Source organism: Chrysemys picta, chromosome 6 (assembly GCF_011386835.1).
Source record: "Chrysemys picta bellii isolate R12L10 chromosome 6, ASM1138683v2, whole genome shotgun sequence".
Lineage (NCBI taxonomy): Eukaryota > Metazoa > Chordata > Testudines > Emydidae > Chrysemys > Chrysemys picta.
Genome location: NC_088796.1, coordinates 132,527,514 through 132,550,826, shown reverse-complemented (window position 1 = coordinate 132,550,826; position 23,313 = coordinate 132,527,514). Strand labels below are relative to the sequence as shown.

General features: G+C 49.5%; 1 protein-coding gene across 1 annotated transcript; it reads right to left on the bottom strand.

Annotated features, from left to right (window-relative positions):
* Positions 1–3,233: 3,233 nt before the first annotated feature.
* Positions 3,234–11,690, bottom strand: LOC135972321 (fibrinogen-like protein 1-like protein). Its single transcript, XM_065549898.1, has 2 exons — positions 11,220–11,690; positions 3,234–5,442 (listed from the first exon to the last, which is right to left on the bottom strand). Exons 1-2 carry the CDS (start codon positions 11,287–11,289, stop codon positions 4,763–4,765), a joined length of 750 nt encoding a protein of 249 aa, XP_065405970.1. The 5' UTR covers positions 11,290–11,690; the 3' UTR covers positions 3,234–4,762.
* Positions 11,691–23,313: the final 11,623 nt, after the last annotated feature.

The window sequence follows — 23,313 nt, the reverse complement described above, 5'->3', positions numbered from 1 at the left end:
GGTTCCCTGCCTTGCACCACCCAGCCCAAACCGAAACTAAACCAAAACTCCTCCTGCTGCTCCTCTCCTTTGTTCAGTCTCCCGGGCAGAAGGTGTTAATTCTCCCCACCCCCGTTCCTGGCTCAGGTAGCTTCCTTCAAGGGAAGTTCCCCCTCCTCACTGCAATCCCCCTGCAACATTCCCAGGTCAAATCTGCCCTGCTCCCTGCTCCGTCACACCATCACCGTGGTGTCTGAGTGGCAAACCAAGGGTTTGACGTGTGCATATGAAACTGCCTGACTGGAAGGACGTGGTTTGGTGTGGATCAGTGACTGCTGGGGCGATTGGTGGCAGAAGGCTCTGAGGGCCTGGCTCATTCCGACCTGGCTCATTCCAATGGCTTCTGCAGCTGAGAGCAGCCCAGTCTCCTGCCTGGGTCCGACGTAAACCAGGAAGTACAGGACCACGGTTAATAAGAGCAGCTCAAAAGATCATTTTCGCTGAGCCCAGCCCTGCACAGATTTCCAGCTTAGGTTTGCATTTTCAGCAAAAGTTCTTCTTGATTATTTTCTCCCAACCCCCTTCTGCCTCCATAATAGCCAGCCACCCCGTCAGTCGCATCCTGGGGCGCTCCAGGGACAGCGTATGTGCACGTCTGTATATATATGTATGTGTACATGTGTGTACGTGTATGTGCACATGAGTGTGTGCACATGTGAGTGTGCGTGTGTATGTGTGTACATGTACCCCAGTCAGATGTATACATCTGGATTTCCTTTGAAAGAATTTTCAAATTGAGCTGATCAAGTGCAATGGCAAAGCACCCAATTCCTCTGCCCCCCAACTGCCTTCGCTGCTTTAACGTACAACCTGCTCTGCTGGCACCTCTGACTCCTGAAAGCCCTAACGCTCCAGGGGAGCAGGCCGTGCCCTGCCCTGCCCTGGCTGCCCCGGGTGTTACCTCGGAGGGAATCGTTCCAGATTCCAATGGGTGGCAGGTCCAGGGAAGAGCCTTATCTGGGGGAGGCTGTACCAGACCCGCCCGACCCAGGCAGGCTCCCAGGTACTCTCTGCTCGGGGCTGATAAGGCTTCTTAGCAGTTTCTCTCCAAACAAATTCCAGTTCAAGACACCTGAGAGCTCCACAGCAGGGCAGCATCCCCAGAGCGCAGCAGGGCGGGGGTTAGGGGGAGCAGTCGGTAGCAGCACCTGCCCCTCGTACGGCAGGAGCGAGAAGTGCCAGCCACGTGCTGCCTCCAGCCCCAGAGGCCAGGTGAGAGTGAATTCCCACGTCCCCGCAGGATTGGTTCCGTCACTCTTCTACACTTACATGGATTTCCAATGTCAATGTTTCTAACATCAGCTTTGCCAGCTCTCCTTACACCTTTGTCTGCTAGAGCAAAAACCTGAAATGCAGCTACCTCCTCCTGCTGGGTGACTATAGACCTTAATGACAGAGCTCGGAACTGCTTAGTCAAGCTGACTAGCTGCAGCCCCTCGGGTTGCCTGCTCGAAGGTGTGCTGGCCAGGCCACAAGTCATTTCTGTGCCTCTTCCCTGCTCCTTCTCAGCATTTGAACATCATTTGACTAGTGTGAACAAGAGTCTATACTGGGGAGAGCCCAGGGTGAGAGAGTCACTAGACTCTTGTCAAGGCTGCTTCCCCACTCTGAACTTTAGGGTACAAATGTGGGGGCCTGCATGAAAACTGCTAAGCTTAACTACCAGCTTAGATCTGGTCCACTGCCACCATTCCCAAGTGGATTCCCTTCCCTGGGAAGCCTTGAGAAACCTTTCACCAATTCCCTGGTGAATACAGATCCAACCCCCTTGGATCTAAAAACAAGGAGAAATTAACCATCCCCCTCCTTCCTCCCACCAACTCCTGGTGGATCAAGTTCCAAACCTCTTGGATCTTAAAACAAGGAGAAATCAATCAGGTTCTTAAAAAGAAGGCTTTTAATTAAAGAAAAAAGGTAAAAAACATCTCTGTAAAATCAGGATGGAAAATAACTTTACAGGGTAATCAAACTTAAAGAGCAATAGGCCAGAGCAAAACGCTGCGTTAGAAATCAGATTCAAAGTACAGCAAACAGAGGTAAACACTCTAGTAAAAGGTACATTTACATGTTGAGAAAACAAAGTAAAAACTAACACGCCTTGCCTGGCTGTTTACTTACAGGTTTGAAATCTGAGAGACTTGTTCAGAAAGATGTGGAGAACCTGGATTGATGTCTGGTCCCTCTCAGTCCCAAGAGCGAATGACTTCCCAAACAAAGAGCACAAACAAAAGCCTTCCCCCCACCAAGATTGGAAAGTATCTTGTCCCCTTATTGGTCCTTTGGGTCAGGTGTCAGCCAGGTTATCCGAGCTTCTTAACCCTTTACAGGGAAAAGGATTTTGGAGTCTCTGGCCAGGAGGGATTTTATAGTACTGTACACAGGAGAGCTGTTACCCTTCCCTTTATAGTTATGACAACTCTGGTTAGACAGTGCTCTGTATACATCTGTGAAGCAGGAGTGCTGAAACCCCAGTCACAGCCGGGGTCCAGCCCCAGAGAGCGCCAGCCTGACCCTGGGGGGTGGGGGTGGGAGGGCGACACGGAGAGCAGTTTGGTCCGATGAAGGGCACTGCTGCCAGGTGGCTCATGGGGAGGGGCGGGGGTGGGCTGTGGCGTATGAAGAGTTCAGGTTGTTTTGGAAGGGGAGGGGTAGCCATGTTCCGGGGGGAGTTGGGGTGTGGGTGGGACCCCAAGTTGGGGGGAATGGTGCAGGGGAACCCTGGGTTTGGCAGGGAGCCCCCAGGCAGCAAAACGGCTGAGCGAGCTGGCTGCCCGGGACAGGCTGAGGATGTCCCCACTTGCAGCGTCATGCTCCAGCCTGGCGAGGGATAGGTGGCTGGGGAGGGCACCAAGCGCAGCCTGTAATGGGCAGAGTGGGGGGTGGGGGTGGCTCCCAGTACGGACAGTGGAGATGGGAGGCGGGAAGGGGAGAGGTCAGTGCCCTGGGCAGGGGGATCCCCCGCTCCCCCACTGCAAAGCAGCACACCCCCACCTCACCACCAGCAACCGAGATGGAGGGGACAGCTTAGTGCACGGGGGGGCGGGGTCCCTGATACTCCCAACTGCAAAATAGCAACCCCCTCCCCGCTGTCTGCACCCCAGATGCTGAGGAGGAAGGAGGAAACCTTCCAGCTGCACCTCAGCGGCTCCCAGCTTCCCTCCCCCTGAAAACATCCCACTTTCCAAACCTGCCCCCCAAACTCCCCCCTACGCATGCTCTCCACGCAGGCTCTGTCAGGAAGGCCAATTAGACAGGGCCTTGTGTCCTGGGGATGCACTCAAGGGCCATGGTCAGGAGGGGACTGGAAAGATGCAGTTTGGGGGGGGCAACACCCCTTCACATTCCCCCCCATCTTCACCCCTGCCAGTGGACCAGCCAGGACTACGTCATGGCCCATCTTTGGGCCACAGCCCACGATTTGGGAGCCCTGCCTGAGGGTGAACTTCATCAGGCCCAGCTGACTTGTTCTTTAGCCTGTTCTTTCCCTGTTCGGGGGGCGGGGGGGGGTGCTCCTGCCCCTGGCTGTTAGCATTAATGGTGTTCAGCATCTGGTCACAATGAACTTTGATTGAAGTGACTGAAGCCAAACAGGCAGGAAATGCTCAGAGATGCTCAGAGGACGTCAGCCTGACAGATAAATACACTGCTAGGAGCTGGATTATACCATGTTATGGGTGGAGTTAAAATCTCATTGACACAGCTGTGAGGATGCACTCTTCATTTAACACAGCTGGAAGCAACAGGTAAGGGGGCCTCGTGTAGAACAAGCCATGATGGCGTGTGCCCAGAAACTAGCCCCAGGTGGGCAGAGGATGCCACCGAGTGTCGTTCTGAGCTGGTGCGTGTGTGAAAGAGACAAGCCGGGCAGTGCAGCCAGGACACGGAGGCAGAGCAGGAAAGTCGAGCAGAGCCTGTGAGCATGGTGTGATCTTGGGAGGAGCATAGAGAGCTTTTGGGCCAGGTGCTAGCTAAAGAGGCTTGGAGCTGAGAGCAGGGAGGCTAATCCCTGCTGTTGGTTCCTGCTGTGTTTGGAGAAGCAGGACTCTGTATGTTCCTTGTCAATAAACAAGACATCAAAAAATTACCAGACTCCACTGCCAATTTCTGCTCCCCACTGGAACATCCCCAGGGCCCCAAACTTTGACTAGCCCCTTGGGTTGAAGAGGGACACCAATATCTTTATTGTGTGGTTTCGTTGCATGTCTATCTAATCTCAGTGGTTTATCAGCAACTAATTACTGTTGCAATGTTCTCTCATGTAATAACCATATTTATTAAAAACACAGAGGGCAGGTTTTTGAACCCAAACTCACCACTGCTAATACATGCAGGATTCAGATGTAAAGTCCTGGCTTTGAGTCATCCCCCATTTAAATGCTCAATGACAGTTGCTAGAAATCCAGTGTCATGATTCATTGATCACTAATGCCAAGGGGCAGTGGCAGGGCTGGGAGAAGCAGAGGTTAATGTGGGTCTAAAGTCGTAGTGAGTGACATGGCTTCCAGCGAGGCAGAGTGGAAGAGGGGGTCCAGTTATACACACCAATCACACTCTTCGTGTCATTCGAACGCACCGGCGTGGTCAGCTCTCAGCGTTTATTCCAGGGGATTTACCGTGCAGAAGCCAACAGGGAAGGGGGTGAGCAGAGTGGAGGCATTGCAGGGACTGCACTGATTAGGTGGGGGATGGCGCTCCTTGTCTGATCTAATATTGTCTCCCCTTCTCAGCGGCGCCAGCTCCCAAGGAGGATGGGCTCCTCCTTCCGAACCGAGCACACGTCTGTTGGCTTAACCAGGATGAGGGAAGACTTGCACTCTCCACTCTTACAGAACCCTGCCCAGTAGATGTAGCCTTTCCCATTGAGCAGGACGTTCTGACACTTGTCGTACCACCAGCCTCCATAGCTACATGCGCAATTCCCACTGGTCTGGTCCTGATCCTTGTCACTTGTGCTGAACTTCATGTTGTCGTGTATGCCCCCCAGGCCGGAGTGGTAGGTGGTGAGATAGTCCTCGCTGTCCCCAGAGTACCTGCCCAGCCTCAGCGGGTACCCGCTGGGCTCATCCTCGACACTGAAGATGTCGTACTCTGAGTAGCGGGTGTTGTTGGATTTGTCCTCCACCACAAAGTGGACCTTGTAGGTGTTCTGCCGCGTGAGCAGGGACAGGTACTCGTTGCCCAGCCAGTAATCCTGCTGCACGTTCCCAAAGCCGTACTTGTAGGTGCTCCAGGACTCCTTCCAGGTGATCTCCGTGTTGTAAGAATTTCTCTGGACAACGGTCCAGCCTTTGCCTTCGGTGTCCATGTCACACCACACCACTCGAGGGGGAGAGCCTGCCGGCTGGATGACATGGACCCCGCTGGGGCTGTCCCTGGGAATGTTGCTGCAGTCTTTGGGGAACCCTGAAATGCCACGAACATCAGGTTAAGGGGGCAGGTGGGGGGGGGGGGGAGAGAGAGCGCTAGCTAGCTCGATCAAATCAGCCTGGGGTAACTGGAGGCTGGGTTTTTAGAGGCAGGTCCTGTGTATTTCACAATACTACAGCCACAGAATCCGCCCCGGCCATTCCTGGCCACAGAATCCGGCTCCAGATCTTACACTTTCATTTTACCATTAAAATAAAATAAGAATCGTTTCTTGCTCTGCTGGTTTTGAAGAAACCTTGAAGAGATTCATAGATTCATAGATTATAGGACTGGAAGGGACCTCGAGAGGTCATCGAGTCCAGTCCCCTGCCCGCATGGCAGGACCAAATACTGTCTAGACCATCCCTGATAGACATTTATCTAACCTACTCTTAAATATCTCCAGAGATGGAGATTCCACAACCTCCCTAGGCAATTTGTTCCAGTGTTTAACCACCCTGACAGTTAGGAACTTTTTCCTAATGTCCAACCTAGACCTCCCTTGCTGCAGTTTAAACCCATTGTTTCTGGTTCTATCCTTAGAGGATAAGGTGAATAAGTTCTCTCCCTCCTCCTTATGACACCCTTTTAGATACCTGAAAACTGCTATCATGTCCCCTCTCAGTCTTCTCTTTTCCAAACTAAACAAACCCAGTTCTTTCAGCCTTCCTTCATAGGTCATGTTCTCAAGACCTTTAATCATTCTTGTTGCTCTTCTTTGGACCCTTTCCAATTTCTCCACATCTTTTTTAAAATGCGGCGCCCAGAACTGGACACAATACTCCAGCTGAGGCCTAACCAGAGCAGAGTAGAGCGGAAGAATGACTTCTCGTGTCTTGCTCACAACACACCTGTTAATGCATCCCAGAATCATGTTTGCTTTTTTTGCAACAGCATCACACTGTTGACTCATATTTAGCTTGTGGTCCACTATAACCCCTAGATCCCTTTCTGCCGTACTCCTTCCTAGACAGTCTTTTCCCATTCTGTATGTGTGAAATTGATATTTCCTTCCTAAGTGGAGCACTTTGCATTTGTCTTTGTTAAACTTCATCCTGTTTAACTCAGACCATTTCTCCAATTTGTCCAGATCATTTTGAATTATGACCCTGTCCTCCAAAGTAATTGCAATCCCTCCCAGTTTGGTATCATCCGCAAACTTAATAAGCGTACTTTCTATGCCAATATCTAAGTCGTTGATGAAGATATTGAACAGAGCCGGTCCCAAAACAGACCCCTGCGGTACCCCACTCGTTACGCCTTTCCAGCAGGATTGGGAACCATTAACAACAACTCTCTGAGTACGGTTATCCAGCCAGTTATGCACCCACCTTATAGTAGCCCCATCTAATTTGTATTTGCCTAGTTTATCGATAAGAATATCATGCGAGACCGTATCAAATGCCTTACTAAAGTCTAGGTATACCACATCCACCGCTTCACCCTTATCCACAAGGCTCGTTATCCTATCAAAGAAAGCTATCAGATTGGTTTGACATGATTTAAAAAAAAATATATGGAGATATCCCATCTCCTAGAACTGGAAGGGACCTTGAAAGGTCATCGAGTCCAGCCCCCTGCCTTCACTAGCAGGACCAAGTACTGATTTTGCCCCAGATCCCTAAATCCCTAAATGGCCCCCTCAAGGATTGAACTCACAACCCTGGGTTTAGCAGACCAATGCTCAAACCACTGAGCTATCCCTCCCCACAAATCCATGCTGGCTGTTCCCTATCACCTTACCACCTTCCAAGTGTTTGCAGATGATTTCCTTAATTACTTGCTCCATTATCTTCCCTGGCACAGAAGTTAAACTAACTGGTCTGTAGTTACCTGGGTTGTTTTTATTTCCCTTTTTATAGATGGGCACTATATTTGCCCTTTTCCAGTCTTCTGGAATCTCTCCCGTCTCCCATGACTTTCCAAAGATAATAGCTAGAGGCTCAGATACCTCCTCTATTAGCTCCTTGAGTATTCTAGGATGCATTTCATCAGGCCCGGGTGACTTGCAGGCATCTAACTTTTCTAAGTGATTTTTAACTTGTTCTTTTTTTATTTTATCCGCTAAACCTACCCCCTTCCCATTAGTATTCACTATGTTAGGCATTCCTTCAGACTTCTCGGTGAAGACCGAAACAAAGAAGTCATTAAGCATCTCTGCCATTTCCAAGTTTCCTGTTACTGTTTCTCCCTCTTCACTAAGCAGTGGGCCTACCCTGTCTTTGGTCTTCCTCTTGCTTCTAATGTATTGATAAAAAGTCTTCTTGTTTCCTTTTATTCCCGTAGCTAGTTTGAGCTCATTTTGTGCCTTTGCCTTTCTAATCTTGCCCCTGCATTCCTGTGTTGTTTGCCTATATTCATCCTTTGTAATCTGTCCTAGTTTCCATTTTTTATATGACTCCTTTTTATTTTTTAGATCGTGCAAGATCTCGTGGTTAAGCCAAGGTGGTCTTTTGCCACATTTTCTATCTTTCCTAACCAGCGGAATAGCTTGCTTTTGGGCCCTTAATAGTGTCCCTTTGAAAAACTGCCAACTCTCCTCAGTTGTTTTTCCCCTCAGTCTTGATTCCCATGGGACCTTACCTATCAGCTCTCGGAGCTTCCCAAAATCTGCCTTCCTGAAATCCATTGTCTCTATTTTGCTGTTCTCCCTTCTACCCTTCCTTAAAATTGCGAACTCTATGATTTCATGATCACTTTCACCCAGGCTGCCTTCTACTTTCACATTCTCAACGAGTTCCTCCCTATTTGTTAAAATCAAGTCTAGAACAGCTTCCCCCCTAGTAGCTTTTTCAAACTTCTGAAATAAAAAGTTGTCTCCAATGCAGTCCAAGAATTTGTTGGATAGTCTGTGCCCCGCTGTGTTATTTTCCCAACATATATCCGGATAGTTGAAGTCCCCCATCACCACCAAATCTTGGGCTTTGGATGATTTTGTTAGTTGCTTGAAAAAAGCCTCATCCACCTCTTCCACCTGGTTAGGTGGCCTGTAGTAGACTCCTAGCATGACATCTCCCTTGTTTTTTGCCCCTTTAAGCCTAACCCAGAGACTCTCAACACTTCCGTCTCCTATGTCCATCTCTACCTCAGTCCAAGTGTGTACATTTTTAATATATAAGGCAACACCTCCTCCCTTTTTCCCCTGTCTATCCTTCCTGAGCAAGCTGTACCCATCCACACCAACATTCCAATCATGTGTATTATCCCACCAAGTTTCAGTGATGCCAACAATGTCATAGTTGTATTTATTTATTAGCACTTCCAGTTCTTCCTGCTTATTCCCCATACTTCTTGCATTTGTATATAGGCATCTAAGATACTGGTTTGATCTTTCCTCCCAGTTTTGTCCTGACTCTCCTTTCTCTCTGCCAATATAGCCCACACTCCCTCTTGTTTCCGACCCATCTCCCCGGTCTCCATGTTCCTCACTTACCTGTGGGCTTTGCTCACCTGTCCCCGTCGAACCTAGTTTAAAGCCCTCCTCACTAGGTTAGCCAGTCTGTGTCCGAATAGGGTCTTTCCTCTCCTCGAAAGGTGAACGCCATCTCTGCCTAGCAGTCCTTCCTCGAATAGCATCCCGTGGTCTAGGAAGCCAAAGCCCTCCTGGCGACACCATCTTCGCAGCCAGGCATTCACCTCCATGATGCATCTGTCTCTGCCTGGGCCCCTACCTTTGACAGGAAGAATCGAAGAGAATACCACCTGCGCTCCAAACTCCTTCACCCGTACAGAGCCCTGTAGTCACTCTTGATCCGCTCAGTGTCACACCGCGCAGTATCATTTGTGCCCACATGGATGAGTAGCATGGGGTAGTAGTCAGAGGGCTGGATAATCCTCGACAATGCCTCCGTAACGTCTCGGATATGGGCCCCCGGCAGGCAGCATACCTCCCGAGATGAAATGTCAGGGCAACAGATGGGCGCCTCTGTCCCCCTCAGCAGAGAGTCTCCGACCACCACTACCCTACGTTTCCTATTCGCAGTGGTGGCAGCAGACTCTCCAGCCTTAGGGGTACGAGGCTTCTCCTCCTTTACTGTAGGGAGTGATTCCTTCTTTCCTGTATGAAGGAGAGCATAACGGTTACCTATAACCACGGCAGGAGGGTTCGGAGCAAGGGTGGAGCACTGCCTGCTGCCAGAAGTAACCAGCTGCCAGTGTCCACCCTGAGCCATCTCCTCCTCCACCAGTGGTGTATCAGCAGTCCTGTGTACTGGGACAGCTACCTCAGCTGTCACCACATGGACACTGTCGAGGAATTGCTCGTGGATACGGATGCTCCTCAACCTAGCCACCTCCTCCTGTAGCTCTCCCACCTGCTGCCTGAGAGATTCCACCAGCAGGCACCTCTCACATTGGATGGTCCCCCCAGCCTGGATATCAGTAAGTGGTAATTGCAAGTTACAGTCTTTGCAAAACCACACCAGGATCTGGGTAGAGGCATCCATGCTCAGGCACTCTGTCTGGCTACAGGCACAGGTGGAGGAGACAGTAGCAGTGCTGGCACAGGTGTTGCGGGTCTTCCTAACCATCGTAAGCCTCCCTCTGTCAAACTCCCGTCTGCAGCCCCCTGTCCGCTGAAAGGGTTGTTTAAGCAAAAAGTTATGAATGTAGTTGCTTATAAGTATTAAGGGGAATCAAGAGAAATCAGATGGAACCGGCAAGAGACCCTCGCCCCCTTCCTGCTCCCCTTCCCAACTCCCTTGCGAAACTCCCTGTTAGCAGCCCCTGAATCAAGTGTAAACCAAGGCTCTGTATCCTTCCTGAGTCCGTACTGCTGAAGAAATCGTTTGGGGAGGGTGGGGGAGACGCTGCCAGATCCATCTCAGCGAATGTCAATTATGAGACCCATCAGTGACAATTTAAATGGGAGTTTTCAAAGAGCCTAAGGGAGTTTGACACCCGACTGTGATTGGAATTCAGTGGGATTTAGGCACCCAACTCCCTGTGGCGCCTTTGAAAATTCCAGACATCCTATCGAGGGGCTTGTCTTTGGGGCGGAAACTGCCCCTCCCCTCCGCAGGGTCCTCCCTTGAGCCTGAGCCCCCCAGCTCCCCTACCCCCCAGACAATCCCCCTGTGTGCCCCTCCCCCATAGCTGAGCCGAGGGGGAGGAGCTGCTGAGCACTGAGCACCTCTGGAGCTGGTTCAGCCCCTGGCCTGCCTGGGCAAGCCCCTGAGCAGCTCCCAGAGCCGCTGGAGGTGTGGGGAGAAGGGAATGAAAACCCCTGACAAGGAGGAACTGGCTCTCCCTACTGCCTGGACTCTGGGGGCAAGGCTTCTAGGCATGAGCGAGAGATCCCCAGCTGTTAGCCGGGGCTAGCCCTAGTATAGGAGTTGGTGAGATGGAAGGGTAGAACTCCCAGCCAATTTGGGGGGGTGCCTGGTTCCCAAACGCTGCCCTGCGGTTGGCACCAGCGCTCTTCAGTCACTGCCGGGGGCTTGGCAGCCATTACCGGAGAAAGGGATAACGAAGCTGTGTAAAGCAAACAGCCAGTCGAGCAGCACCTCCCCGACCCCGGCTGGCCCATTCCCAGGCGCTGGAGGCCGGCGAATGGGAGTAGTGGGCTCACTAGCGCAGGCCGGCCTTGCGATCCCTTTGGAGAACTCAGCGTTTCTTTGGGCCCAGCGCTGGTGGGGGGGCGGGAAAGTGCATTCAGTGGATAAGTGGATCTAGGGGTGACCCCGGCATGGGGGAGAGGAGCAGAATCAGGCCCACGATGCCCTGATCTCGGATATGGCAGATGATAGAAGCTCTCCGACGGGTTCTCTACTCACCCCTCTCGACCTTCTTGTGGGCCAGGGCCCCGTTGCCCTGCACGGGGGCTACGCAAAGGGGCGTCATCATGGACAGCGCAGACAGAAGCAGGAGAGAGCTGGACTGGAACCCTGCAGGGGACAGAAACCGCTGGACATGAGACCAGGAGAGAGTTTCACAAGTGCCTAAATCCCACTAGAACTCACTGGGATTTAGGCACTTAAGTGACTTAGCCACTCTTGAAAATGTCACTAAGGATATGTCATCCTTTTATGACATCATTCCCATTGATTCACCATTTGTGTTGGATTTTTAGTCAGTGATATCTGCTATTAGCAAAACTCATCCGGTAACGGCATGAAATAGGCTTTGGTTACCTTTTGAAAATTAGATGCCTTAAATTAGGCACCTAAATAACTTATAAGTGGCCTGATTTGAAGAGGAGCTGAGCACCCACAGCTCCTGTTGATTTCACTAGGAGTTTTGAGTGCTCAGCACCTATGGAAATCAGGTCACTTTTAGTTAGTTGCTTCAAAGTGGGTTTAGGGGCTGAAATTCAGGCATCCTAAAGTTTGAAAATATTGGCCAGTTTCTCTGGAGCCCTTAACTTGGTGATGCTTCCCGTCTCTTAGAGAACCCTCATGGCACCCAAGCCCATGGTAAGGGTTCTTTGCCATTCCAGAAACCCAAGTGTTCACCATTTGTCACTCTCAGGTTTGATTAGCCGCTTCTCTTGTTCGTGAGCTATTTTCTGAGACCGGTTTAAAAACAGCATCTGGAGAGAACCCCTCACATCAGGCCAAATCCATTGTGTGATGTTGCACTCTATATGATTTTATGAAAATATGCTAATGAGTTAAATATAATGTAACTGGAATATGCTTCATGCAAAAGGTCTCTTGTAAGGTATCATTACAAAGCTTATAATCTACTGAGTGTGGTCATCCTATTTGTATAAATGTACCACTCGTATCTGAAACTAGAAATATGAAATATAACTCTGAGGGCCTATTGTAATTATGCAAAGTCTGGGCCATTAATGGTGGTTTGGAATCTTGATGACTCCCATTAACCAGGACAATCGTCTGCAGATGGCTCTCTTTTACTTGTAACTCTCCCTGTATACCTGTGTGCTGGCCAGTGGGTAATGTTTTCCCTTTAAAAAGGTGATCAAAGTTTATGTGAACCCCTCCAGGTATTTAATAATTTCAGAAAGGCTGATTCTAGTATCACTTATACTGTATAAATCTGATATTACTCTAAACGAGTCAATGGTTTTGTAATGGGGTAACTAAAACATAACAAAACAAAAAGAAAAACCAGGCCCATAGGCTTTATCCTTCATGTGTAATGGATTAAATTTTTCTGTCATGAGTTTGTTCTGTTTTCACAAAACATGCAATACACATCAACTTCACTATGGGAAAAATGTTCCTAATCTTCAATCTATTGGGGGAAATGCCTGAAAAAAAACCACAGAAATCACCTCCCAGAATCTACACGATTTAGACATTTATGCTCCAATACGTCTGTTGGTCTATAAGGTGCCACAGGACTCTTTGTCGCTTTTTACAGATCCAGACTAAGACGGCTACCCCTCTGATACTTGACACCATTTAGACAATTTCTGATGTAAATTTCTTAATGAAATGATTGAGTTCTATCTTTCTAGGCTTTTATACCATATTATCAATGCAGCTACCTGACCAACTGAATGATCCCTTAAAATTGTAGGATAGTAAAAGAGGAAATTAATTCACAAAAGAAGACCAGGCATTTTAACTGCTTTTATTAGACCAGACTGATGCATTTGAAAAGAGCCTTGCAATCAAGAGAATGTCATTTCTCCCAAATCTGGGGTGGCAGTCTCCCCTTTGCTCTGTTCTCACTTAACAGGGACAGGAGCAGGGGCAATCCTTCTCTTGATGGCTCTCCTGCCATTCCTCTTCTTGGAAGGTAAAACCACAGGCTGATTTAAGGGCAGGACTCTGCCCTGAGAGATGCTGACACCTCCCAGCAGTTTCTTGAGCTCTGAGTCGCTGTGAATGGCCAGCTGCAAGTGCCGTGGGGAAATCCGACGCTCCTGTCGCTGCGTGCAGCGACTTCCCCAGCAATATCCACAATCTCATGAGTCACTTATTGAAGCACCGCGGCCATATATACTGGGGCTCCAGCTCCAATACGGTCTGCAAATTGTCCTTTGCGGAGCAATCTGTCTATGCGACTGACAGAGAACTGCAGCCCAGCGCGGGAAGAACGGGTGATTTTGGCCTTAGGGTCTTTTGCAGTTGAGGTCTCACCAGAGTGCTCAGACTCAGTCTCAGACATGTTGCAGACGTCTAGTGTTCCAGCAACACTTGGCTTGACTTTCTTTTGTTTTCTCTGCTTGGTTTACCTGAGTCTTTACTCAGGAATGGGCCTGCCTAGCTCTTTTCTTGACTTGCTTGGCTTCAGTGGATGTTTCCTTGCTTGGCTCCACTTGCCTGTGTCTTTCTTTGCTTGGCTTGCCTGACTCTCTTTCCTTCTGTTCCTGGCTCTGCTCACTTGGTTTTCTCTCTCTTATTTTGCCTTCTTTGATTTCTTCCTGGTCTGGCCTGATTATGACTGGCCTGACAAAGTGTGGCTTGGCTAAGCCACCTCTTGAAATCACCACAGTGCTATGCTGACCCTGTCTGAGCCTGCAGCCTTTTATAAGCTCAGTGCAGACAGAGAAAACATACTTTCTGATTGGTTGTCTGAGAACCAATGGGCTGCTACTTCATTTGTTACCCAAGCCAGAGGGGATATGTCATCCTTTTATGACATCATTCCCATTGATTCACCATTTGTGTTGGATTTTTAGTCAGTGATATCTGCTATTAGCAAAACTCATCCTGTAACGGCAAGAAATAGGCTTTGGTTACCTTTTGAAAATTAGATGCCTTAAATTAGGCACCTAAATAACTTATAAGTGGCCTGATTTGAAGAGGAGCTGAGCACCCACAGCTCCTGTTGATTTCACTAGGAGTTTTGAGTGCTCAGCACCTATGGAAATCAGGTCACTTTTAGTTAGTTGCTTCAAAGTGGGTTTAGGGGCTGAAATTCAGGCATCCTAAAGTTTGAAAATATTGGCCAGTTTCTCTGGAGCCCTTAACTTGGTGATGCTTCCCGTCTCTTAGAGAACCCTCATGGCACCCAAGCCCATGGTAAGGGTTCTTTGCCATTCCAGAAACCCAAGTGTTCACCATTTGTCACTCTCAGGTTTGATTAGCCGCTTCTCTTGTTCGTGAGCTATTTTCTGAGACCGGTTTAAAAACAGCATCTGGAGAGAACCCCTCACATCAGGCCAAATCCATTGTGTGATGTTGCACTCTATATGATTTTGTTGGGGTCCACTAGGTATAGCTACCAGGTAACTCAGGAGAGTGGAAGGCCAAAAGTGCCGATGAAGCTCTTTTGCTCTGGGTCTGTGAACCACAGTGAATCCATCTGGGGAACTCTCACCTACTTCTATGCTAGCTGCTTACATGCTCTGAAGTAGGCTGAAGCAGAAATGTAATATCAGCTTTTTAGCAGATGGCTGCAGTTTCACTCACACTAGCAGAAATAATAGAGATAAGGAGCGGGAGAAAGGAGGGGTAGTTAGTTTGCAGGCATCTAATCCAAGGTCGCAAAGACTGGGAAAGTTCTCACAAGCTTATGTAGAGCTTATTGTAACAGTTGTCTGGAAGGGAGGGGTAAGGGGGAACAGCCAGACAAAAAGATGTATGCAGTTTGGAGTATAAAAGGTAAAATTTGTTTGTATTTGTTGCACTGGATTTGAGACATGCTGGTCTCCTAGTGCCATTTCAGAGCTCTGAAATAAACTTGGCTTGCTTTCTCCCCTCGGTGTCTTTATTGGTGCCAAGCACACCGGGCGACAGACCATTGTTGTCCCCTCGAGCCCTGTAGGGCGGGCAACAATTTTATGAAAATATGCTAACGAGTTAAATATAATGTAACTGGAATATGCTTCATGCGAAAGGTCTCTTGTAAGGTATCATTACAAAGCTTATAATCCTCTTGTGGAAAATGTTGGGACAGTGTTCAGTGTAGGTCCCCCCTGACGCTGTTGGCTCTCCCCAAGACACAGAAACCCAGAGGACAGTGCAGCCCTGAAACAATCAGTCCCCCTTACTCACCATTTTGAAGCTCCTGTGGGATGTGTCTGCTCTGTTTCGGATGGGAAAATTATGCTATTGTGTAGACCCTGTGTGTTTTCTACTCCTTTAGTGCGGAGGGAATCATTACTTTGGTATAAATTATGCTGCCTTTGTTAAATGTTGCATTTTGCCTATACAGCAGCATCAACCTTGAGCCGTCCCTCTTATCACCTGCTCAGAGACTGCAAAGACTCAGGAAGAGACTGCGAAAAAGCAAAGAAGACATGCTGCAAGAAGTGATGCGGCAATCTATTAAAGAGAATGAGAAAGCACAGAACTGGAGGGAGAGAGAAAGCAGGATCCGCCAGGAAAACGCAGCGCACTGGCAGCAAAGCACGGAGCGGCTCATAAGCATGCTGGAGTGCCAAGCAGACACTATCCAGGAGCTGGTAGCCATGCAGAAAGAGGAGCAGTACCACTGACGCCACCCCCCCCACAGACCTTGTCCCAAAACTCTTTCCGTTGTGCCCCACTGTCACCTCCAACCCACTTTCCCCAACTTCCGTGTTCTTCACGCCACCCGCTGCCTCTAACACCAGTATCTTCACCACCCAGCCCTGAAAACTACGACCCTTACCCTCTGCACTCAGCCCCCATCACCATGCAGTATAGCTGTCCTGAAGTGCAGCACTCACTGCACAGCACACCAGACAGGACATACGCGAGTCTGTGATTGCACTGTTCCCCACTCCACCCCCTTGTTTCTTTTCAATAAATGGATTCTTTGGCTTTGAAAACATTCTTTATTATTGCATGAAGAAAAAGACTCCTTAGCCCAGGAAATAAACAGACACTGCAAGTCTACTTGTCTGCTTAGCAGACACTGATTCCTAAAGATTGGAACTACTGCACTTCACCCCCATGCAGGGCACCAGATATCACTGCTGGTTTTCAGCCTCAAATTGCTCCCTCAAGGCATCCCTAATCCTTGCAGTCCTGCAGTGGTCTCCTGTAATAGCCCTGCTCTCTGGCTGTGCAAATTCAGCCTCCAGGTGTTGAACCTCGGAGGTCCATGCCTAAGTGAAGCTTTCACCCTTCCCTTCACAAATATTATGGAGGGCACAGCACGCGGATATAACCGCAGGGATGCTGTTTTCGGCCAAGTCCAGCTTCCCATACAGAGATCGCCAGCGGTCCTTTAAACGGCCAAAGGCACACTCCACAGTCATTCGGCACCGGCTCAGCCTGTAGTTGAACCGTTCCTTGCTACTGTCAAGGCTCCCTGTGTAGGGTTTCATGAGCCACGGCATTAACGGGTAAGCGGGATCTCCAAGGATCACAATGGGCATTTCAACTTCCCCTACCGTGATCTTCTGCTCTGGGAAAAAAGTCCCGGCCTGCATCTTCCTGATGAGCCAAGTGTTCCGAAAGATGCGTGCATCATGCACTTTTCCAGGCCAGCCTGTGTTAGTGTCAATGAAACGCCCGCAGTGATCCACAAGCACCTAGAGAACCAGAGAAATACTCTTTCCGATTAACATACTCGGAACCTAGGTAGGGTGGTGCCAGAATAGGAATGTGCGTCCCATCTATCGCCCCTCCCCAGTTAGGGAACCCCATTTGTGCAAAGTCATCCCAGACTTCCATGACGACGTGATCCCACCACTCTGTGCTTGTTTCCCGAGCCCCAAAGCGGCGTTCCACAGTGCTGAGCATGTCCGTGAATGCCACAAGCAATTTCGTGTCGTATGTGTTACGAGGCTCGATAGCATCGTCTGACTCCTCACTCTCACTGTCACTTTGGATCTCAAGGAATAGTTCGACAGCCAAACGTGACGTGCTGGGGAGATAAGTCAGCATATGCCTCAGCAGTTCGGGCTTCATTTCCCGCACACAGATCGCGCTGCACAGAAACCATTGAAAGATGGCGCCAAAGGTGAACAGAAACAAAGGGATTTCTGGGATGCGAAGCGATGCATCACGGGGCATTGGGACAGGACCCTGAATGCCCCACACCCACGTCCCCTTCCCATAACCCACGGCGCCAGAATGGGAAAAGGTGCTCTGTGGGATAGCTGCCCATAATGCACCGCTCCCAGTAGCGCTGCAATTGCCGCAAATGTGGCCACGACAGTGCGCTGTCAGCTGTCAGTGTGGACAGACTGCAGCGCTTTCCCTACTCAGCTGCACGAAGTCAGGTTTAACTCACAGCGCTGTACATCTGCAAGTGTAGCCAAGGCCACAGGAATCCTCACCCACCTCAGTGGTTTGTGAGATCCCCTGTCCCTTCTCTGGGCTCTCCTCTGGGACACATTGCTCTATGCTCCCTAGAGCTGGTTTTGTCTCTGGTTCAGCTGCGACGTGCTGGCAGCTAACAACCTGGGCAGTTCTCTCCCTGGCAGGCATTACACCCCCATCCCTTTCTGATGTGGTGCTGCCTCCAGCTGCAGTGCATGAGTTGGTCTCTCCCACCTGGAACCATGTGGCTTCCCCCGGCTGCAGACTCTCCCAGTCTCTCAGCAGTTCCTGAGACCTTCCCCTTTCCCTCGGGGATCCCAGCATAACACTCCCTCCTGCTGCAGGCAAATACTTTGACCTGAGCTATACAGAAGAAATCATTACCAAGAAGCAGATCGCCTAGGAGGTGTTCCATTACCCCCCCAGTCAAAACACTTTCCAAACCTTCCCACACCACATGGATCTTAGCTAGTGGTACGAGGAATCTGCTTTCGCCCACCCCCACAGTCTCTGCCATTTGGCCAGGCAACATACTGGCCTTTGGGACCACATGCTGCTTAACCAGAGAGATCTGGGCTCCTGCATCCCTCTGCCCCAAGCATTTCCTGCCATCAGTTTGGACGGCCTTAACATGCTCCATATCTGGTTCTGCAGAGGCTAACCTCACAGAACCAATATGATAGGTTTCAATTCCCTGGGGGGTTTCTGTGGTGAGGACAGCAGAAATAACATGAGCTATTGGTTGCCTGCTTCCTCCTAGCACAGGGCATGTATTCCTCAGGTGATCAGTGGAATTACACTGATAGCACCTTTGGGGCTCTTCTGCTTTTACAGGAGATTTGGGGTAGGAATTACCAGTAGAGGAATGTTTTTAGGTAAGAGAATGTTTAGCTCCCAACCCCCTCCCCTCTTCCCAGGGGCAAAATGCGATCCTCCCTTCCCACCAGTTTTAAACCCCTCTTTCTGTGGCCTGCCCTCAATAGATGCCTGATTCTGTTCAATGGCATCCGCTAAAAAGAGCCATCTCCTCCACAGACTTTACATATTTGTCCCAGAGACACTGCTTTACATATGCTTAGGAAATGCTCTTGAACAACAAGAACCAATATTCCCTCAAAACTTGCCACCTGTTTATCCCACACCCGTTTCCCCAACAAATCTTTCATGTTGTTTACATATCCCCCATTACTCATACCAATATCCCTCTTAAGATTCCTAAATTTAACTTTCTCTGTTTCAGGGTGTGATAAAGTTCCTCCTCTGCCTTGGTGGGTTCTGCGCTTTCTGGCGGATTTGTTCAACTCAGAGGTTCACAGCAGTCCTCAGTTTGGCTCCTTTCGTTACTGGCACAAACCTGCCGTTCACTTGGCTAACCTCATCACTGGCCCACGTGGGGAAAAGGAGAATAATCCCCAGAGTCTCTGCTGGCCCAGCTAATAGGTCAGGGGACAGGCCAGAGACCTTCCCCTCTGGTTGGACCCACAGTCCAGATCAACTCCTCTTATATCAAATAAGGAGTTGGGGGGGGGGGGACCCTAGGCCTGCCCTCTACTCCAGGTTCCAGCCCAGGTCCCTGTGGATTGCAGAGGTCTATAGTGTCTCCTGTAACAGCTGAGTGACAGCTATAACTCCCTGGGCTACTTCCCCATGGCCTCCTTCCAACAGCTTCTTTATCCTCACCACCGGACCTTCCTCCTGATGTCTGGTAATGCTTGTACTTCTCAGTCCTCCAGCAGTACGCCTACTCACTCTCAGCTTCTTGCACCTCTTACTCCCAGCTCCTCACATGCACCCCTCACTGACTGACGTGAGGTCCTTTTTAAACCAGGTGCCCTGATTAGCCTGTCTTAATTGATTCCAGCAGCTTAATTGGCTCCAGGTATCCTAATTAGCCCATCTGCCTTACTTTGTTCCAGCAAGTTCCTGATTGTTCTGGAACTGCCCCTTACCTTATACAGGGAAAAGGGACCTGCTTAACCTGGGGCCAATATATCTGCTTTCTATCACTCTCCTGTAGCCACCTGGCCCGACCCAATCACAAGGGGTTATCTGAAAACTTCCCAAAACAGTATCTTGAAATTTACAATAGTCTAAAGCCTCTTCAATGGGCATTCCATTGAATACATTTTGAGCTTTACCAGTTCATTTCACAATGAGGATAAGAACTCTCTCATCAGGGATTTCATGTATTACACAGCCTTTTGAAGGTAGTCAGATATTCAGTAATATCATCCTCTTCACTGTATTCAGGACATAATTATTCCCATTTGTGGATTTTTGGAGTGATGAGAGTCGGGGGGGGGGGGGGGGGGAGGAGGGTGTTGGTTCGGCTTCTCTAGCAGGTCCAGTTGGTGTTTTTGCTCTTTCTCCACACACTCTTTTTCTTCCATAGGCCTTCTGTGTACAGCCTCCTCTCTGGCTGCCTCTGCTGCCTGTTTCCCTAGCTGCAGCTGCTTCTTTGAGCCTCATTTGTGCCTGCCACATTTGAAACACGCAGTCCTTTTCCTTCTCTGCAGCTTCCAGTCTGGCCAGCAGTGGCGGGTTTACAATGGGTCCAGTGGCTCCATGGAGCCGGGCCTATGCTCAGAAGGGACCCCCGCCTGCTCCATTTGCACTGCACCCTGAGACCCCACTGGCTCCCCCCGCCCACCACTTGCTCCTCTTGGCCTGCCTGCCAGCTGGCTGAGGGCTCCTCTACACCCCGTGCCCCTCTGGCTCTGGGCAGTCTCTGCTTCCCACCACCTGTCTCCCTGGAGCTGAGCCACCTGGGACTGGTGCAGAAGCCTGGCCAGTCTCAGCCAGGGGAGCAGAAAGATAATATAGGGGAGCTTGACTGGACCCATCCAGTCAAGTGCATCTTGAGGGAGCCTGGCTGATCACCCTACTCCTGAGGGGTCGGAGCGATTTCCGGCCCTGGGACCAGCCCAGGCTGCGCTGCCAGCTCAGCCCGGCCGACAGTCACCTCCCAGCCGGAGCGGTGAGTGTGGCTGGGAGGCAGGGTGTGTGGGAGTGGGTCTCTTGGGGAACGGGAGAAGGTGTGGGTGTTGGGGCATTATGAAATGGGGCTTCTGTGTGGCAGGTGCTGGGCAGTTGTAGTGGGGCTATGGGCAGTGCTGTGCATTTGTGGGTTGGTCAGGGGGGCCACTGGGCATAGTGGGTCCAGGGGGCTCTGGCCATAGGGAGTTGGGCATAGGCCCACACCTAAGGGGAAGGGGCATGCTGGCTGCACAGGGCTGGGCAGGCCACACCACTGTGTGTCTGGCAACTGCCAGTTTGTAAATAGTGCCCTCACGTTGGGCAGAGTGGGGCTGCCCCTGCCATGCCCCATAGCCTCTGGCTCACCCCCCACTCTGGGAACTGACCTCCCCATGCCATGCTCCACTGCCTCCATAGCATCCCACAAGTATGTTTGGCACCAGGTCCACAAAAGGTGAATCGGCCCTGCTGGCCAGCTCTAGTTTTGTAGCTGCCTCACTGGTAGTCATTTTTCTGCTTTCTTGTGCTGATTTCCCTCACCTATAATAAACAAACAGAAAACAAAACTGACCTCTTCCTGACTGTTCTTAGCCAGTGCACTTAAGACTCACTTAAAAAAATAAAATCAAATATCAGTGCTTAAAGTGTGAACTTCACTTGGTAACAAGCTGCACATAGACCCTGCTCGCTGCACCACTGTGATGTTCCCCTCTGGTGTTATCTGGACCAATGATCTGTAGGTGACTCCAACCCTTGACTCTGGGAGCCAGCCTTACCCTGCTCTGCTGTGAGAACCCCACTCCTGGGCTGTAAACTAAGCTACTAAACAGAGAATGTATCATAGCATGTGTGACGTTGTGCAGTCTATATGGTTTTATAAAAATATAAGTGAATGTAATGTAACTGGGATATGCTTCGTGCAAAAGGTCTCTTGTAAGGTATCATTAAGAAGCTTATAATCTACTGAGTGTGATCATCCTATTTGTAGAAATGTACCACTCTAGTATCTAAAACTAGAAATATAAAACATAACTCTGAGGGCCTATTGTAATTATGTAAAGTGTGGGCCATTAAGGATGGTTTGGAATCTTGATGACTCCCATTGTCTGCAGATAGCCGTATTTACCTGCGAGTCTCCCTGTGTATGTGTGTGCTGGCCGGTGAGTGGTGGGGTCTTGCAGTGACATGTGGTTGTGTCGCCTGGACTGGGGTCCATCTTTGACCTGGTGCTCTTCCAGTGAGGGGAGATGGAAACCCAGGGGGATGGGGGGTTCCTGCCTTGTGCAGGGGGTGTATGGGGGGGTGGAGGGGAGCAGGGAGGGAGAGGAGCCATCATGAAGAATCCCCTAGCTACCACCTGAGCTGCAACAAGAGCTGTACCAGGGGAAAGAATTGTGCCCAGGCCTGGAAGGTGTCCAGTCTGAGAAACTTACTCTGAGGGTGAGATTATCTGTATTCAGTTTGATTAGGCATAGATTTGCGCATTTTATTTTATTTTGCTTGGTGACTTACTTTGTTCTGTCTGTTACTACTTGGAACCACTTAAATCCTACTCTCTGTATTTAATAAAATCACTTTTTATTTAGTAATTCACTCAGAGTATGTATTAATACCTGGGGGAGCAAACAACTGTGCATCTCTCTCTATCAGTGTTATAGAGGGCGAACAATTTATGAGTTTGCCCTGCATAAGCTTTATACAGGGTAAATCTGATTTATCTGGGTTTAGACCCCATTGGGAGTTGGGCATCTGAGTGCTAAAGACAAGCACACTACTGTGAGCTGTTTTCAGGTAAACCTGCAGCTTTGGGACAGGAGATTCAGACCCTGGATCTGTGTCTGGAGCCAGACGGGAGTGGCTGGCTCAGCAAGACAGGGTGCTGGAGTCCTGAGCTGGCAGGGAAAACAGAAGCAGGGGTAGTCTTTGCACATCGGGTGGCAGCTCCCTAGGGGGTTTCTGTGATCCAACCCGTCACAGCATGTAACTGTTTCCATTACCAGAAAGCATTACAGATGAAAATGTTCCTGTGAAATATGCAGTTAAGCAAACAAGTGATGGATACACTATCTTACAGGAGAAATGGCTGTGGAGCAAATTAACAACTTTTAGATTCACCTATGGAAAAAACAAGTACATTATTTTCTCCAGGTTATTGCATGGCAGCTTGTTTACAGTCCTACTCCACAGCAAACCTCTTGCTACTGCCTTTAATATACTCTTAGAGCTACTACAACTCTCTTTATTTTAACTTCGTGCTGAATACCATCCAAAGTGTAAGGACCCTCCCTCAACCAGCTTGTGTGATGTGGCTACAGTGCCCTCTCCTCACTCCTTTGAATTACACTGCTCACTTAACTAGCAGGGAATGTCTTTCCCATTCAATGGCAAGGACATTTTTCAAGGTGTATGTTTGTCTGACAACCATACAACACAACTCTCCATTAACTTTAACTGAATTCATCTATAAACAGAGTGGGTCTGCAGTTACTGGACCTCTACAATGAGAAACAGCCACTATCAGTAAATCTGCTAGATTTGTGAAAATATACAAATCTGAAGACAACAGGGGGCACCACCAAAAGTTGGTACAATAAAATACATTACTTCACCCACCTTGTGTGTCTAGAGTATTTTAAGTAGGTAGTTTGACTAAAATGTGCCACTTCATATTTCAATACGTGACCTGACTTGAACACAGCCCTTTTCAGAAACTTTGTGCATTTCCCCCCCTCCAGCCTGAAAGTAGACATACCACAAAATAGTCTCAGGAGCCATTGAA